Below are 15993 nucleotides of genomic sequence, written 5' to 3' on the forward strand. Positions count from 1 at the left end.
CAGGAACTGAGCCCAAGTAAGACCAGAGGGCATGAGTTAGCTGAATGAACAGGGAGCACAGACCTCCATATCCCCCACATGATTGTATCAGCCCCCCTCCCTGAGCTCTCATCCATGGTCTGATAGTAGGGTGCCACATAAACAGCTGAAGGAGGAGGAGAAAGCCCAAGTGTAGTTTACAGATGAGTTGGCTCAGTTTGTGGGTGGAGACTGAAACTGGACAGCCTCATACAGGCTAAAAGACAGCAGAGAGGGCAAATCTTTTTAAAGGGTAGGCAGTGCACATGGTCATCCACTTTATGGGGAAAGAAAAGTGGCCGAAGATGGGAACATATAGAGATTCCTAATCATTGGCCAGTGGCCCAACCAGCTGGTCAGAGCCTGGAAGGAAAAGGACGATGAGAAATAAAAAGGTCCAGAGTAAAAGCATGTAGATGGACGGACATATGGGAATGGACACAGAATGTGTACATTTTACACATTAATACCCATCAAAAGGCATCCACCCTGAACACTGAACAACTAAGTTGACAAAATGACTCAGCCAGTTGACATTAGTTTTCAGCACGGGCTACCCCAGAACCGGCATGATGGGTACATGAATGGAGTGGCCATGATGTCAGAATTGGAGGCTACACATGGCCCCAACAGCATCACTTCCACTCACTAATGCCAACCCAACTACTGCTCCCTCTGAATGTAGAACCTGCCAGCAGCCGAACCAGTGGTAAGCCCCTGATATGACACTATTTCCCAAAGAGACCAACAGGCCACCTGGTGGTAAGTTGATGACATTGGGTTCCTTTCATTCCAGAATGGCCAGCAGATTCACCTCATAGGAACAGAGTCCTATTCCAAGTACGGGCTGGCCTTTCTGCCCATAGAGCTGCCAACATCGCTCTCTAAAAGCTTATGAAGTGCTTGATCCATAGGGACAGAACCCTACTTAACATAGCATGTGAACCGGGGATGCACTTCAAATCAAAAAAGACATGTGATCCACAAGTCATATTACACACTCTACCAGCCAGAGGCAGTCAGCCTGACAGAGTACTGCAACGGCCTTTTGAAGGCACAGCTGAAACACCACCATAAAGGCCATAATCTACAAACATGGGGAGCTGTCCTTCAGAATGCAGAAAAAAGGCAAATCCGAGATCTCTCCATGGTGCTGTAAGAAGAATACATGGGTCTGGGAACTAAAGGGTAGAAGCAAGAATGACCCTACTTACCATTGTTCTCAGTGAAAACTCTGGGGGAAATTGTGTTTTCTGCCCCCAAGACGTTGGGGCTCTGTGGAATTAGAGGCTCTTGTCCCCAGAGAGAATGCATTCTTGCCAGGGGACAGAGCCAGAGTTCCACTGAACCATGGATGCCATCTGGACATACCGAACTCCTTGTGTCCAGGACCAATAGTGAGAAGAGGAGTCACCATCTTGGCAGGGCTATTAATTCTGATCATTATTTGGAGGTAAGGCTGCTTTTACACAATGGGGCTGGAGGGATCAATATAGCCCAGGTGATCCACTTAGGTGCCTCTCAGTACTCCTCAGCCCCCACTATAACCGTAAATAGGCCTGTGTAGCAACCCTCACCTTAGAAAGAGGTCTCTGGGTCTCTGACTCCCTGAGTAAGGGCCAAGGCATGAGCAGGTACGCTACCAAGACCTGCCAAGTTAGTAGCTGAGGGCAAGCTAAAAACAATGGACAGTGTAGAGGAGATGATGAGTATCTGCTGCAGCCCCAAGGAGATTACACGTCATCCCTCGTCTGCCTCTTCTAGCTTTCCCCCCTCGGAGAAGAGAGCCATAGGAGTGATGGAGGAGCTAATCCCCTAACATGGATGGAGAAGCATGTCTGTGCTGTGCAAGGGGTAGACCCTGGCAGCCATGGGAGTGAACTGCTCTGATCTCCTTTCAAGAGAGAACCTGCTTTGAGAGGTGTGGCTAGCTGGCAGCCTACAAAGGCCACAACTTCAGGGTCTACCACAGCATCCACACTGAGGCCGTACTCTCCCTGGGTTGCCTAAACAATGACTGAGCACAGAGGGGTACTAGAGCTGGGCCATGACCACACATTTCCTTTTCCTCTGATGGGCAGTCTTTGCTCTGGAGCCCTTTGATGGCTCAGACTTGCTCAGAGCTCTACTACAGTCTGGCCATCGTCCCGCCACATCCTTGGCCCTTCCGTCTCTCCCTTGACACGCGTCAGATCAGCACTGTGGTCTGAGGCTCTTCTCACTCATTGCAGCTCCCTCTCTCCTCCTCCCTCGTAGGCTTTTCTGCCAATAAATTTCTTGGCCTCCTAATTCTCTCTTGGCATCTGCTTCCTGGAGTATTCAAACGGACACAATGGGTTTAGGCTAGTTGGTTAATTTTTTCTTTATCTCAAAAGGAGGAGGAAATTTGGGTAGGTAGAATTAGATCATCACTGTAATTCCTGACATAAACTTTCTATAGTTTTAAAAAGTTAAATGGCGGGAACAATTAGAAAATGTATAATTATCGAAATGCTTGGTTATCAAGACTTTATTGCTCATAAATCAAGAACTCAGAGGCTAAAACCAGTCACTACTTTCCAAAGAAAATACCTCTTATCAAGTCTATAAACAAAATTTAAACAAAAACTTAAAAACATGTTAATTGTTCTCATGCTAGCTAAAACCCGAAACTGGTACACGTTGCTTGAGGAGTTTTGTTTTATAAAACCATAGTGCATTGTAAGTGCTCTCTATATAAATGATACTTTGTGGGCTTTATGTGACATTAATTAACCTTGGTTTTTATTTCTCCATCACATGTGGACATGATCTTTCATTAAAAGTGGTACTTTATACTGCAATCGGATACACTTTCATTTTGGTCATGTTCTTTTTCTGCTGCCCCTAAGCATGGAACCGAAGAAAGTAAATTAGGGCCAAGATCGATTTTGTGTTTATGAGATAGGAACCAGGACATTATGAATGCACAATTAATGTTTAGACTCTATCAGTATACTTTGTAGCAAATATATGGTATTGAAAAACATAATCCACCCTTACTCAGAAGCAGTTCTTTTTTACTAAAAGAAAATGTGTTGGCAACTGCTCTGTTTCCATGGATTTGTGATTCTAATAGGCCCTGAAAATAAAACTCGATCTTTGCCAAAATCTCACTTATGGTTTATATCAATAACATGCCCTTTATCCCTGCCTATGCATTTGGGAAACAGAGAAACAACCCAATTAGCTAAAAATCCATTAATTAGAACTCTAAAGAACTGATTTTAGGAAAGGGGAGATGTGTGGGAGCTAACACCTAACACTTTATTTTTATGAAAAAGAGAAAAATTGCACAAAATCATGAGGAATTAAAAAAAAAAGCAAACATTTTCCAGAATACATTTGAAAGTGTATATTTCAAATTTAAACCATTTTCAATATATTGTAATATTAAATAACTAGTGGAAACCTCAAGCAGCAAGAAAGATAGTTATGTCCAAGACATTCTACCTACAGAAACAAGTGTATTATACATTTAATTCTTTAATTCTGGTGGCACAAAAAGAGGGACCAGAGGGTTATAGGGCTTAATCCTCCATTAACTAGAAAATCAAGTCAACAACTAGAAATCCATTCTTCAAACAAGTGGCTCTTAATTTTAGCTACATGGTAGCATGGGGAACTTTCCAAATCCTCAAAGCCCAGGTCAGACTAATTAAATCAGCATTACTGTTTTGTTTTGTTTTTTTACTCTACAGGTGATTCTGATGTGTGGCCAAGATTGAGATAGGCCACCTTGACTACTACAGTTATTGTAAGTTTTAAACCAGATTAGTTTAAATTGCAGATTAAATCCCTACTGTGGAATGGAGGCATATTTGCCAAGTGACCTTTAATTTTACTAGAGTACTGGAAAAATAATTAAATCCAAATGCCATGATTAACATTATATTTTATGGCCTTCTGATCCTGAAGGTGGCCATGTAACCCAGTTCCAGGCACTGAAATAGAAGGTAAATCCTGCTGGGTCTTTTCCTTTTGGAATAAAAGGACTGAGTCCTATTGGGTGGAAAAGTGAATTTCACCCCTTTCCCCATTCTCCTAGTCCTAAACTCTGATATAAATCCTGTAACTGAGTACATCTGGCCTCAGAAAGCAACAGTAAAATAAGTCAGAGATAAACAAATACTGTATGCTTTCACTTATATATGGAATCTAAAAAATCGAAACTCCACGAAAGAACAGATTGGTGGTTGCCAGGGTGAGGGGGACATGGGGGGACATAGGGGGATAGGTGAGGGTGATCAACAGGTACAGAGGGGGAGGAAAAGAAAATAAATAAAAGCAAAAAGTGTGAACATTAAAAGTCAACACACTGAGGATGGTGGAGCCCAGAAACTGTGAAAGAGCTTGGGTATTTGATGATATCATTGTGTCATTGAACTAGGCAACTAACTTTAGAATTTTTGTTGTGTGAAGAATTACTGCTTAAGCCACTAATAGCTGAAATTTCCATTACTTGCAGCCAAAAGCATTCCCAATGGATATAGCTTGGTTCTCTCTCTGTGTCTTTCTCTGTAAAGCTATACATCACTCAATATTTACTACTGGTTAATATCTTTACAGTTATTATTTTTGAGTCATGCAGCAACCCCAAAAGATAGGTGCTACTATTCCCATTTTATATATGCAGAAACCATAGTCCTACAGACCTTGGATTTTAAGCCAGATTTGATTCCAATGCCAATCCTCTTAATTACAGTGCTAAAGAACCTCTTAGACGTATAGAAGTCCAGGTGCTCTGATTAAGTTGTGTGCTCTATCATTTAGGAAAAGCATTTTATGCTTCTAGGAATACACATGTTCCTAATGCTCGACATTTAGGCCATTAGATATTTGAAGAATTAATGGGCTTAACCTGGTTAACTGCAAAATTACAAGATAAGCTTTTTTTTAATTGCTATTCTGCAAAACCAGGAGACACTTTCAACTCATTCCAAACAAAAACATTTCCAAGTCAATTCATTTTTTGGCAGCACAAAGGACTTGATAAATAGCATTCTTAATAATAATCTAGGACTTAGGTATGTGATTTTTTTCTCTCCCTCGTAAAAAAACAAATGAACAGTAGGGTTTTGATGTATATGTTTAAGATATTCACATGGATATGTCTGAGAGGATATGGGGTGCTGCTATCTGTGGCCTTAAAAAGAAAAACATACCTCCTTCTCCTTCTGCCCCTACGCCTGTTGTGCTAGCTCTGTCTCTCAAGTAAAGAAAATCTTAAAAAAAAAAAAAAAAAGGAAGGAAGAAAGAAAAAGAAAAGAAAGAAAGAAAAACGTATTCCTTCCAGGTATTGTGTGGTACGGTGTATCTCTGCTCTCGAGCATTTACTGGAGAACTAATGGATTAGGGAAAGCAGTTCAGAGGCAGCCTCGCTGAGTTTGGAGTCAGGCTCACCTGAGCAACTCTACTGTGTTTCCCTTTGTTTCCCTAAACCGGAGGGAGAAGACCTACTTCAACTGTTCCTATGGGACTTAAGTGAGCTGAAATGCAAACATACTTACACTATTAGGGCAAAAAATAAGTACTTAGTAAACGTCTATGTGCTGAATAAAGGGATGGCTGCCTGAGAAGTAATGATGGCCCCCGCTTCAGTCTAGTGAATTACCAGTCTAAAGCCTTAAGGGACGAGAAATGGCGTGGTCAGCAAGACAGCAGAATCTGTCGCTTGACACACTTGAGATCATGTCCCAAATCCTCTTTCCGTGTGGTCAAAAGACATGTTAGTCTTTTGTTAGCCCAGAACCTGTGAAAGTGACTTTATTTGGGAAAAGATCTTTGCCGATGTCCTTAAGTAAGGGCCTTCAGATGAGATCATCCTGTATTATCCCAGTGGGCCTTAGATCCAATGACAAGGATCATAACGAAGTTTGTCGTGTTAGTTTCTTCATCTGTAAAGGGGGGATAATATCCTAACTACTCTCATTAACTGGGGTGGAAAATGGGATAACTGCAGTCCGGAGAAACGAGCAGACATTAAAAATGACATTCACTGAGCGCCTACCATGATCATTCACTGTGGTAAGCGCTTTCTATGAATGGCTTAGCGATCTCTATTTTACTGATCTGGTAACCAACGCTCAGCGAAATACAGCATTTTGCCCAAAGCCACACAGCTAGCAAGAGGTTAAAAAAAAAAAAAAAAGGATTAAAATTCAAACCGACTTCCGAGATTTTATCCTTCACGCTAGACTGCCAGAGAGGATACAAAGGAACGCACTCTAACAAAGTCAGTTATTTTGGTATTAGCTCAGGCGCCAGCCGACATCACTTCAACAACCGACCACAGGGTGAGGAGCTGCCTTCTTTCCCCTAGCGCGGCAGCGACAGGGTTAATGACGTCACTCTCAGGGGCCGGTGATACGCGGTCGCCCGACGGATCCTTTCAAGGACCAAAACCCGCTCGTGGCGCCTATAGATGAGGTCATAGAAGCGGACCAATAGAAATGCCTTATTTCCGTTTTCGGGGCTAATTCCTATCCTTTAACCCCAGGTCCGCCGCGGAAGAAGGAAAAGGCGGGCCTGGGGGCGGAGCAAGTCGAGGAAGCGGAAGCGGCCCGGCGGAGCGTGGACGCGCGCCGGCCTCGGCCCCACGCCTGCCTGGACCGCACGTGTGTGGTAAGTGCGGCTGGCTGGGCGGCCGCCCTGAGGGGGTTAGCTCGCCCTCTCCCCGGCGCTGCAGGGGAAGGGTCTCTGAGCGGTCGGATAGAGTACAGGTGCTCACGCCTGTCACCTGCTGGACGGTCTTCTGTGGCCTCTCTCTTCTGGGAGTTTGGGGGTTGACGGGAGCTTGGAGACTCCTCTCGCTACTGCTTTGCCCTGACAGTGCTGGGTTCACCTGAACTACCTTCACTCTCTTAAAATCCCGGCCCGTGCTGCTTGCAGTTTGCTCTTCTGTGGTGTGTTTGGCAAACATCCATTCCGCCCTGTGCGTGCTGGGTGCCGAGTTGACAACCTGAGTGTACAGTTGCAAGTTATCGGCGCTGGGAAGGAAACGAATTGGGGGCTGGGATGAGGATAGGGGAATCTGAAGTGATCTTTAAGCTGAGCCCTGCAGCAGGATGAGAGGCAACTCTGAAATCCGGAAGCCCAGGGAAACTGCTTTCAGCAGAGGCAGTACCTTTGGCTAAGTCCCTGCGGTGGGAGTTGTAGAAAGCGGACCATTGTGAGCTAGGAGCAGCGATACAAGATGCAGGTAGGGGGGTAGGGCAGTTCCGTAGGACTTTAAGGCCGTGATGAGTGGTTGAGATTTTATTTCTATACAATGGGAAAAGATTTCCGTTTCTATTCTCATTTGTAGGAAACCTTGGAGACTTATTAAGTGAGGAAGGGACATGACAGACACAGGTACTCTTTAGGAATTGTATATAATTTCGATTATTACTGGGTGTACAGTTGGAAAGTGTTGATGGTTGGGATTAGGGTGGTGGTGGTGGAGATGCAAGTTGGAGAGTTAGAGGTATTTTTAAAGGGGATTCAAAGGAACTAATGGAAGGATTGGACATAGCAGACGAGGGAGAGGAAAACGTCAGGGGTAAATCTTGGGTTTCTCCCTGAGCAGTGGAGTGGATGATGTGCCTGCCGCTGGCCGAGAGGGGAAGAATAGGTTGGGGAGTAATAGATGAGGATGTTATTTAAAGGATTTCATTTTGGACTTACTGAGGGTAAAGTGCCTGTGAGACGCGTAAAGGGAGGTGTCAGGTAGGCAGTTAGAGACACAGGTCTGGAACCCAAGGGGAAGTTCCTAATGGGAAACAATTTGCGAGTCCTCAGCATAGAATGCTGTCGGATTGCATGAGATCACTTAGGGAGAAATGTGGACAGAGAGGGGAAGACTTGAGAAATGCCACTATTTAAAGGTTAGGCATTGAATGTTTATCTCTTTCAAAGTGCAGTGCTAAGCCTGCTGAGAGGGTGGGATCAGTCACCTGTCCTACGTCTGGGACATCTTTGCTGTTTCGTTCCACAAGGCAAAATTGGGCTCTCAGCTACGGTTTTGAACACTTTATATACAATTCAGTTATAACACTGAAGTATGTTGTGTTTTAATTTTGCTTGCTTCTATTCCACCGCTTTGAATTTCTTTTTCATATATTTTTTTCAACCTAATAGCTTTCTAGCACATAGTGTGTTTGGATGCAATATATTTCAGGTCCATGGTGTGAAGTTATAAGAAGGCCATCAGAGTGTTCCAAAAAAGATTAAGGAGAACCATTTGGGAAAGAAAGGAGGCATGTAGAGGAGAAATAATAAGAAATTGTCATTTAAGCTGGATTTGAAGAATGGGTAGGATTAATATTAATAGAATGGCTTTTAAGTTTGGATCCTGAAAAAGAACAATGAGGAAGTTTGGCTTCTGTGTGTTGTTTGTGATTACGGTATGTTAGGACTAAACTTTGAAAGGCTTTGAATGCCAGTGTGAGTTTGAAATGTTTCGTGGAGTCAGTGGGAAACTTTCGAAGGTGTTGGAACAGGGAGATGGCACAAAATTGGTGACTTTGTGGAAGATTAATCAGGCAGCAGCATGTGGTCACAGCAGATTAGATCCTCAGCAAAAAACAATCTGAGTAAGAGATACAGCCTGAATCAGGAAGAGACAGAAAGGGAAAAGAGGAGACAATTGTGAGAGCCACAGGAATGTGATGGTCGTATATGATGGTGCAGGGTTCCCAGGCAGATACATTTTGTTAAGTGAAAGAAGCAAGACCCAACAGGCCATATATAGTTTGATTTCATTTATATGACATGTTTGAAAAGAGGCAAAACTAGAGGGATGGAAAACAGATCAGTGATTGCCAAGAGAGCCAGGAGGGGGTAATTGCAAAAGACTCCACTGGGGACTTTTTGGTGTTAGGAAACCATTCTCTAAGGTACTGTGGTGGAGGGGACGTGACTGCATCTGTCAGAATCAACACTGTACACCAAAGAGTGGACTTGACTGCAGATGAAAAAAAAAGTCAGCCAGCATGTCTGGAAATGGAATGCGGACTGCGAAAAATAAATCTAACTTGTACAAACGTATAAAATAACTTCACTCAACAGGGTGGTGGGGGGAATTGACCTAAGTAATTTTGGAAAACAGTATTCTGAATTAATACTGTGAGGGAAAAGAAAAAAAGCTGTAAATAAACTGTACTATAGTTGGTAAGTTTGTTTCCCATAGCCATCCAGTTTAGCATTCTGAAGCTACCTGTGCACTAACAAATCAGTGGTGGATACTGGGAGGCAAGTTTCTCACTGTCAAGAGAAAAAAGTTACAAGTAAAGTAAGAGGGAAGACTAGAGTGAATTAGAGTTGGAGACATTAGGATGCACTTATTTCACAGAGAGAGAAATACAGGCTCCTGTGTCCACATAGGTTAGTATAGGGATGTGTATTACCAGCCCTTTCTGGTGGAAAGACCTAGAAGCAGTGACAACAAGCATACTTAGCACTCAGATCCTACCGTTTTCAATAAAGGGAACCAGGGTTCCCTGGAGAAATGGCTGATTTCAGGCCTGGTCAGGGAAAATAGAAGATGAACTTGGAACAAGTGCTAGGAAGTAAGGACATGGAAAACAGGATGGGGTCTTGTCACCAGACGCGGAAGCGACCTGGAAGACTTCACCACTGGCCAAAGCTGGAACAGTTTGAGCAACAAAGTCAGTATAGGATTAGGTTCTACCCCAAGTAGCAAAATATGTGTGAGACCATACTGATGTAAATAAGTGATTGAATAAATAAATAGAGAAGAAGGGACAAACTTTCCCTACAGAAGAATTAAAAATAGTAGAGGTAGACCTGAAGAGAGAAATAGAAAATCACCATGAAAACACCACAGTAATTGGTGCAGGTGGGATCCACTGGAGAACACTAAAAGCAGAGGGAGACAATTAGGATATTTGCATAATCTCAAAATGTATCACCCCAAATATTTATTAGTTGCTGTGGTGATTTTAACATACAGATTTTTAATAAAATTCTTAGGACTCCTCCCTCTAGGAAGTGGGGACAAATGGTAACTTCATGGTGGAAAAATCTGGCAAACATTACCTTAACCAAGAGATCAAGGTTGAGAGCACCAGTATGGGCACTTCACCTTTGTGATACTTTTCAAAAATATCCGTCACACCCATCTAATCATGAGAAAAATCTCAGGCAAACCCTAAATGAGTTTTCTGCCAAGTGCCCGACCAGTACTATTCAAAAGTGTCTCGGTCGTGAGAAAGAAGACCAAGAAACTGTCACTTGATGGCTAAACACAGTGTATCCTGGAACAGAAAAAGTACTGGCAAAATCCAAAGTTAATAGTATCATAGTATCGTACTAATGTTATCTGTCGGGGCGGGATTTTAACTCTACAGGAAGCTGACTGAGAAGTGTACTGGAGCTTTCTGTTTATCTTTCCAAACTCTTCTGTAAAACTAAAATTATTTCAAAATAAACAGTTAAAACTAGTGTACAGAGAAAATCCGTAAATGACTGCATTTTTAGACGAATACAAGCACAGAAGAACTAAGAAATGCTGGTGTGGTTATAATAAAGCAGCCAAGTGATACAATGACCTTACAGTTAGCAACCAGTGACTTAAGGAAAGGGAGTAATTCAGGGGCCGTCCAGGGTTAAGAATTACAATGGTAAAGCCCAAACTAAGCTGCACTTTCCAGAGAGTTCTTTGGAACCTTACTGGTCCCTTGAGATGTTTCAAGAAAAAGTGAGTAAGTATGCAGATCTTACGTACTTTACACACTTTAGCCTGAGCTTAGTGATCAATTAGCAAATGAGAAGAATCTGAAAACTTTTCTTAAAAAAAACTAGTTATTTTCATTCAGTTCACTATTTCTCAAATCCATGCCATCTTTGAACCCTTCTTTTTTCCTTAAACCCACTAATAATCTTGCAAAATTGGTTGTTCTTGGAAAATTTCCAATTCTTGGAAAATCTTGGAAAATTCTTGTTTTAGAAATATCCAGTATTGTGTAGGAACTTCTCAGGTCTGCTCTAGGGGATCAACTTTAGAACTTTAGAAATGAGTTGAATGTACAGCTTTGGAAGGTAGAGAAATCACCAGATGGCATTTTTCTTGATACACTCTCTGCTTTCAGGAGCCTTGGGTAATTAAGGGGTTATCTGTTGTATGCCCTGTGCATGGTGAGGTCTCTGTACCCAGAAGTGACCTGTTAGATTTCCTCTAAATGAAATATTAAATATTCCAACATAATCTTACTTTAGAGGTCACTGAAAGTGACTGGTCACCTCTAAAAAAAAAATAACAAAATAAACATTGGAAGTTTTTGTTTTAGCTACACTGGATTACATAGAGAATTTGTAGGCAATCTTTGATTTTCTTTCATTAACTTGAATATATATAAGCGCAGCCTGTTGTTTGTTTTGGACTTTTTAGGATGGAAACCAAGAAATCAAATGATGATATGGTCAGTCTCTCATCACAAAGTCATCCTAGGTTATAAGAAACAAACACTGACACTTGTATCATAGTTAACGTAAATAATGGTCTATCTTTACCCAGAACTATTGTTGAATTGTTGTCCCCAAATACATCACACACTAGCCAAGGTGTGTGTGTTCTTAGTTTTTGTGTTGGTATCTTGTTCATTTTCATTTTTAAAATCTTAGAAGCGCTGATTGCGTAGTTCCTGGATGCTTGGGCCCACGGTGGACCCAGGTGGTTTTGTCTTGCATCTGTGAAGCCCCAGGACAAGTGTGGCACTGGTGGATGCCACCTACTGGTTGAGAGCAACCCAGTGATCCTTTTGGGGTTTTGTTTTTGTCTTCCAGAACTGCTATGATGGAAGTTAAAGGGAAAAAAAAATTCACAGGAAAAGGTGCAAAGACGTCACAAGAAAAAAACAGATTTCATAAAAGCAATGGTAAGAGAACCGTACCAAACCATGCTTCCCATAGGTGGTGGCCCCTATAGTTGGAGAGGGAGTTGGTGGGATGAGGAGCCAGAACAGAGTCTGTTTTCATGAGTTAGGATTAGGAAAAAGCAGGAGTTACCGTGTCCGAGTTTGCGTGTTCCCCACGAAACTAAGACATTTAAGAAATTGCCAGGATAATCAGAGAATGCTATACTCACGGGAGATCCCCAGTCTTAGCTGGGAATGCCTTTTCTTTATTTATTCGTTTGCTGCAACATTTTATGTTCATGTTCAGTAAATTGTGCCTGATGAATGCCTACTACTGGTAAACCAAATACTTTCATCCTCAGTGTTTCTAATTGTGGAGTCTTTATTATTCCATCAGGTGTCACTGTTGCGGGGCAGAAAAGTTAGGGGACTCTGTAAATGCCTAAATGATTCTTAAGGCATCTTTGTTTTTTTTCTTGCAACAATCTTAGGGCTTAGCTGTTGCAGTTTTCATCTCATTTGTTAGCTACTTCATTTGCAAGCTTAGCTAGCTAACGATTTTTATCAAATAACTGTACTATAGGCTTTGAGGAAATTTTTCCAAAACTGGCAGTTCTGAAAAATTAATGTCTTTAATTTGATATGATATTTATTAAAATAATAATGACATCCTTAAAAATTTTTTAAATAAATTAACATCTTTAATTTTAATTTGATATGCGACCTAATACTGCATTTCTAAGTTTTAGGCATTCATTTTATTTTTAGATTCATTGTTATTGAATCATTGAAAATTATGTATGAAGACTTGAATGACAAGAAGTCATTAAAGTAGAATACAAGATAATACAAATAATATTTTATCTTATTAAGTAATGTTAACATGCTTAAAACAGAAACACACCTGACTGACAACAATGGTTATCCGTAGCATTACAGATAGTTTTTATTTTGCATTTCTCTAGTTTGTCAATTTTCTATAGTGAATCTGTATTATAATTTTATAAATCAGAAATTTATTTGAGAGAGAGAAAGAGAACGCCCAGGTGCAGGCAGTGAGGCAAGGAGGAGGGGGACGGAGGAAGAGGGAGAGAATCTTAAGCAGGCTCCACGCCCAGCATGGAGCTGGACCCAGGGCTCGATCTCATGACCCCAGGATCGTGACCCGAGCCATAATCACGAGTCAGACGCTCAACCGACTGAGCCACCGAGGTGCCCCTAGATCAGAAAATTTTTAAATTTTGTTTTGATCTTTTAAAATGCCGTTCTCCATATTTGAGAGTAGGACAAAGAACGTTTCACCAAAGAGTGTGTAATTTTGTGTAACAAATACAGCCCAATGGATAACAGAAATCTAGGCTCAGGATCACTGAACTCTGATAATTATTTACTATTGTCCCTAGATTCTGGTTCGTCAAAGACGTTTCCAAGGAAAGTTGGCAAGGAAGGTGGACCTAAAATCACATCTAAGAACTTTGAGAAATGTGCCACAAAACCTGGGAAAAAAGGTGTAAAGCAGTTCAAAAATAAGCAGCAAGGGGATAAAATACCAAAGAACAAATTCCAGCAGGCAAATAAATTCAACAGGAAGAGAAAATTCCAGGCGGATGGTAAAAGTGATGGTAAGCACTGATTCCTTCAGCATAGTCTTTGCAGAAGCCTTGCTCTGCCCGAACTATGCAGGAGGGAGAGTGGAGCTCTAGAAGTCTGGTGGAGACCTCCCGTTCCTCTTCCTTGACAGGCAGCATTTGGGGTGGGAGGAGGGTAACCCGAATCAGGTAAGCACCAGGAAGCACCTTGCCTGCTCAAAATTGTCTCCTGGTGCTTAGGGTACCTTACTACCTAGGCCCTTGCTGAATTATCTGAGCTGTGGAGTTCAGCTAAGCTGGAGCAGCTTCATATAGTAGAACCCCAAAAAAACATCCCTTTCTGTAGGCCAAATTTTACTGATTGATTGAATGATTCAGCAAACAAATATCTGAGTTTTCTGTGCACTTTGCCAGGAAATGGCAAAGAAAAATTGTAACAACCAGTAGGGGCACAGGCCCCAACTCAGCTAGAGTTCTTGGCATTGCATTTTAAACACACATGGTTCCCACATTAAGACCCGTTGTGATGTAGCTTTGGTTCCTTTTCTGTGGGAGCTAGGTTCCTGACATGTCAGAGTGGAGCTCTGATTTTATTGTCTCAAATTTTTATATCAGCAGCTGAGGGGAATTGGATACTAGAGATCCCCAAAGTTGTTATATATACTGCAGCCGAGCATGGCAGATGTCAGGGTGCCCAGAAGTTTGTGGAATTAAATGAGCTCTGGGTCAGCCTTTCTCTTCTGCTGTGCAGTGCATGAAGCCCTGATACAAACAGGAAATAGGCCCTCTGTTTCCTGCAGTCTGTGATTACCACCGGGGAACAGATAAGTAACGGGAATAGTTAAGTACATTGCAGTAAAGTGTATAGCCATTAAAAATTACGTTCTTGAGAAATAGTTTTGTGGAAGAATACTTATGTAGAATAATGTTTAAGCGAAGCAGTGAGATTCTGAATTTTTAAAGATTAATATAAAACATACATAGGGAAATGGCAGGAAGAAAATAAAATGTTACTAGTTATATGTGGGTTTTGAGATGATAGGGGAATTTTGTTTTTTGCATTTTCCAAGTTTTTTATAATGCGTGTATTTTCTAATCAGAGAGGGGGAGACATTTAGAAGGCACTAATTCTCCAAAGGGCTCCTTGCAGGACACTCAAATAATATCCATTTTATTAAGTTGTTCTTTGTTGGCCTCAATGGGTTTTTGGATTCATTTGGTGGGATACTTAGCTTTTGAAGACAAAAAAAAAAAAAATGCTAATAGAAAGATACTGGACTTAGAGAACATTACTCTGTAGAAAGCTGAGAAATTTTGACTGGGCGCTGTCGTGAGTAAGAGGCAGCAGAGCACCAAGTTTCAGAGTTGTTTCTGGGTTTCAGCCCTGGTTCCACCACTGAGGACTTGTGTGACCTTGGACAAGGAACAGAAGGAACTCCTTAGTGCCTGTGTCTCCCCGATATGAGAAGGAGCATATTAATAGGATTGTTGTGAGAATTAAATGATAGATAACAACACTCAACATACTGAAAATTTTAATACATTTTTCCCTGTTTTAGTTTGGACTAATTTTTGTTTACACTGAGAACTGATTTTGTTTACAGTAAGAACTGATTATACCTAAAGTCCAAGGACTGTGATGTTTTAGAGTAGAATTTTTATTTCAGTTTTCAGTTGCTTTTACAATCCTCTTGATTTTTTTTTCTTAATAGGTGTCCTGTTAAGAGTCAATATGTAGCTGTTGAATGAATGAATGAGTGGTTGTTTTCAACCAAACTTAAAATGTATAAACTGCTCAGAAAATGAAATTAAGTCTAAGTTTATAGGGAATGATATTTTTACAGTGAATATTGATCCTGATTAGCGTTGCCCTGTGTACCTAATTTGTACTGGTTTGTGACGTTCAGAATGTTAAGTGTAATTTATTTCTACAATGACTAAAATAATTTCTCTAATGACTAGAATCAGCAGCCAAGAAACCTAAATGGGATGATTTCAAAAAGAAGAAAAAAGAACTAAAGCAAAGCAGGCAACTAAGTGACAAAACCAACTACGACATTGTTGTTCGGGCGAAGCAGATTTGGGAGATCTTACGAAGGTAATGCTACCTAGTGGCATCATTATTAGTCCTCTGAGAGGATGGAGGAGCACCAGTGTACCTCCTAAATAGTGAGCTGTCCTACACTAACCTGCACCACCCTGGGGTTATTCAGGGAACACTCAGTACACTGCTAGACGCATCGGTATTGGACGTCTGCCCACGGCAGAAGTGTGTGGAATCATGAGATATGTTTATGAAAATGTATGAAAATTAAAATGGATTGGAAATCCTTCCTGAGTTCTGAGAAAATGAAAGACAATTTCTTATCGGCTCGCTTTTGAGATACTTAAGTATTTGGTATCTTGGACATGTTTTATTATTTTCTTTACTTCCGAGGTTCTGGCTGTGAAGATTCAAATTGATGCAAAAAATTACACCTTGTGAGATGAGTTCTTGTCTTTGAGAAAATTAC

General features: G+C 41.3%; 1 protein-coding gene across 1 annotated transcript in view; it reads left to right on the forward strand.

The window, feature by feature from the left end:
• Nucleotides 1-6574: 6574 nt before the first annotated feature.
• PUM3 (pumilio RNA binding family member 3) overlaps nt 6575-15993 on the forward strand; it is a 45619-nt gene continuing 36200 nt past the window's right edge. The window contains exons 1-4 of the mRNA XM_028117403.2: nt 6575-6660; nt 11821-11912; nt 13295-13513; nt 15443-15578. Coding sequence (XP_027973204.1) covers nt 11828-11912; nt 13295-13513; nt 15443-15578 — 440 coding nt within the window. The 5' untranslated portion in view covers nt 6575-6660; nt 11821-11827. The remainder of the gene's footprint in view (nt 6661-11820; nt 11913-13294; nt 13514-15442; nt 15579-15993) is intronic.

Source organism: Eumetopias jubatus, unplaced genomic scaffold (assembly GCF_037043125.1).
Source record: "Eumetopias jubatus isolate StellerSeaLion01/CBP00866 unplaced genomic scaffold, mEumJub1_p1.0 scaffold_15, whole genome shotgun sequence".
Lineage (NCBI taxonomy): Eukaryota > Metazoa > Chordata > Mammalia > Carnivora > Otariidae > Eumetopias > Eumetopias jubatus.